Source organism: Chinchilla lanigera, unplaced genomic scaffold, assembly GCF_000276665.1.
Source record: "Chinchilla lanigera isolate Chin_1 unplaced genomic scaffold, ChiLan1.0 scaffold00046, whole genome shotgun sequence".
NCBI classification, from domain to species: Eukaryota; Metazoa; Chordata; class Mammalia; order Rodentia; family Chinchillidae; genus Chinchilla; species Chinchilla lanigera.
The window spans coordinates 14,674,098-14,676,877 of NW_004955447.1; the positions used below are offsets into that span (position 1 = coordinate 14,674,098).

The 2,780-nt window shown below is 55.3% G+C and overlaps 1 protein-coding gene across 1 annotated transcript in view; it reads right to left on the reverse strand.

Annotated features, from left to right (window-relative positions):
- Nucleotides 1–64: 64 nt before the first annotated feature.
- LOC102008162 (uncharacterized protein KIAA1211) overlaps nucleotides 65–2,780 on the reverse strand; it is a gene marked incomplete at its 3' end in the record, with an annotated part of 41,619 nt that continues 38,903 nt past the window's right edge. The window contains 2 exon segments of the mRNA XM_013518481.1: nucleotides 65–577; nucleotides 1,273–1,455. Coding sequence (XP_013373935.1) covers nucleotides 65–577; nucleotides 1,273–1,455 — 696 coding nt within the window.

Sequence of the window (2,780 nt, forward strand, 5' to 3'; positions counted from 1 at the left end):
CCAGCCTCCGGGCCTCCTCCTCCTCTGCCAGCCTCCGGGCCTCCTCCTCTGCCAGCCTCTGGGCCTCCTCCAGCCTCCGGGCCTCCTCCTCCGCCAGCCGCTGTGCCTCCAGCCTCCTGCGCTCCTCCAACTCCCTCTTCTCCCGCTGCCGCTGCTCAGCTTCCTGCTCGGCCTCCTCCCGCAGACGCCTCCGCTCCTCCTGCTCCCGCAGCTCCTGCTCCCCACAGCCCTGTTCTTCCAGGCTCCGCTGCTGCCCTTCTTCCTGGGGCCCCTTCGCAGCCTCCGGCAGCGGTGGCTCCTCACCCTCCTCCTCCTCTCCCTCCTCTTCCAACAGCTCCTGCCTTCTGCTTTCCTCCCACAGTCTCCGCTCCAGTGCCTGCAGCCTCTGCTCTTCTAGACGCCTCTTCTCAGCCGCTTCGGCCTTCTGCCGCTTGCACTTGGCCTCCAGGTCTCGCCAGTAGTCTTCCTGGCGTCGTCTCTCTTCCTCAACACCCAGCAGCTCTGGTCTGTCTCCTCCAGGGTGCCCGTTCTCGTGGAGGGAGGGCTGACTCTCCAGCCCCAGCTCCTTCCGCCGGTCCTAGCAAGGAGAAGGGAAACGATGAGCCTAGGCTTTTTCCCACAGGCAGCCTGTGCTTCCCACTCCAATGCAGCTGGCGCTGTGTCTTGCAAAAGACGGGACAGGTGTTTCCCAAGAACAGCTAGGGCAGCCTCCCCTTACCTGAAGTTTGGCTTCTCACTTGGCCTTACCAGCCGTTAACCAAATATTAAATGGGAAACCAAGGAAATAATTCATGCACTTTATTTGGGAGACAGGGTTTTGCTATGCAGTCTAGGCTGGCCTTGAACCCACTGTGTAGTCCAGGCTGCCCTCAAACGCCTAGCAATCTTCCTGCCTCTGCCTCTCACCTGCTGGGATTACAAGCGTGCACCACCATGCCCAGCTCCTTTTCCTTAGTAAGAATGAACAATAGGAAAGTGAATAGCACATCACTAGGAAGTCCACCCAGGCAGACTGAAGTTGTTTTGGCTAAGCCATGGCAAGGAAGAGCTGGCTGGCCTTCCGCCGCAAGGCAAGCAGAAAGCTTGTGGAGCCCTCCACAGCCCACCAGCAAGGGCAGCAGAAGGCAAACAGACCTGCTGGATACGCTCAAGTTCCCAGTGGGGAAAGAGCTCGATCCCTCTGCAGCTCCACCCTGTGCCAATCTACCGGGCAGAATTAGTGCCTGGCAAGTAGTGGTACCTGCCCGGCCAGCCAAGACAGGGTCTGCTCACCCAGGCAAGTCGCCTGTGCTTCTTTGACACCCTCTGGTTTTTTGGCTTAACAGACAGTTTGTGCTTGGCGGCACTGTTGTCCAGGCGAGCGATGGCCAGGGGAATGGCATCGAGGTTGACACTTTCGATGGTGCCGGCAGAAGACAAGTGCCTTTTTGGCCGAGACGGTTTAACCGGAGCAGGCTGTAAGGCAGATTAAGATACAAAGTCAGTCTGGACCAGAAACCTGCAGGGAGTCCCCAAACAGTCCTGCTCAGGGGGAGCCTGCGCCCGCAGGCAGACGGGCTTGTGGGTACCAGGAAGCGAGGCCCGGTTTCAGAGTCAGTAAGGCCCAGTGTTAGGCACATCTCTGTCATCTTGGCATCAGTCCTTTCTATGCCCAAGTAGCAAATCCCACCTGGTAAGTGCTCACCCGTACCTGTTAAAGGGTGAAAGAACAAAAGTCTCTAAGCCTAGAAGATGCCATTTATGGTCAGCAAAACTGTTTTGGCACCATCACTCCCAAGTCGTAGGGTGCTGAGTGCACCAAAAAGACTGAACGTAAAGGGCTCCGGTGGGAAAATGAGGGGCAGAAATGTGCACCAGGCTCAGGTACAGTTCCTCAAAGGGTAAACCGGGCAACAGCCTGCACTTCCGGGTGCAGGTGCAGTCACTAGGGAACCACAGCGTCAGACTGACTGGACACTTTAGAAAGGTCAGAGTGACGTCAGCACAGACTACACCAGAGGTGGGCAGCTCGGACAGCAGGAAGCCACGCCTGTCACCACAGAGAACTGGGACAGGCCGAGTCAGGCTCCTGGCTGCCCCCACCCAAGGCTCTGCACACGAGGGCAGCGCTGGACGGGAGCGCACACGTTTGACTGCGTGCGTGCACCAAGTGCAGAGTCCACGCGGGTTAGCCAAGGGCTTGCTTTCTGCAAAGCCCACCTTCCGTACTGATGCACAGAAGATGAAAGCAGACTAACCCCAAGAGCGAGATGGAAGGTCGGTACATAGTAACTTAGGACATGCTCAGAAAAAGTACTTCCGGCCTTTGGCCTTCTGGCTTTCATTTATTTATGCTTATCTTTACAGTAGGTACGGAATTCTGATTGAGAAGAGACAGACTAAGCATTTACTTCTATCCCCTAAGAGATGTACAGTGAAATGAAGTTGGGACAGTGACAGACTGCAGACAGACGTGGTAGGCTGAGCCGGAAGCGCCTGCCACGTTTCTAGTTAATCCCAGCGTCCCCCGAACTGTCTGAGCTGTCCCTGTCGGTGAGCAGACCTATGCACTGTCGCCTCTGCCAGACCTCGGGAGGAGGCCGGTCCTCTGAGCAGGTGAAGTCCTTATCAGAACTAATCAGCTCCTATGGAAGAGTACTCAGGGATGAAGGTCTAGAGTCCCTGGACTCCTGCAGGCAGAGTCCCAGGTTTAAAAAGGACCTAAAAATGTAATATATATATTATCATATATAATATATTATATATATGATAATATATAATATATTATATATAATATTATA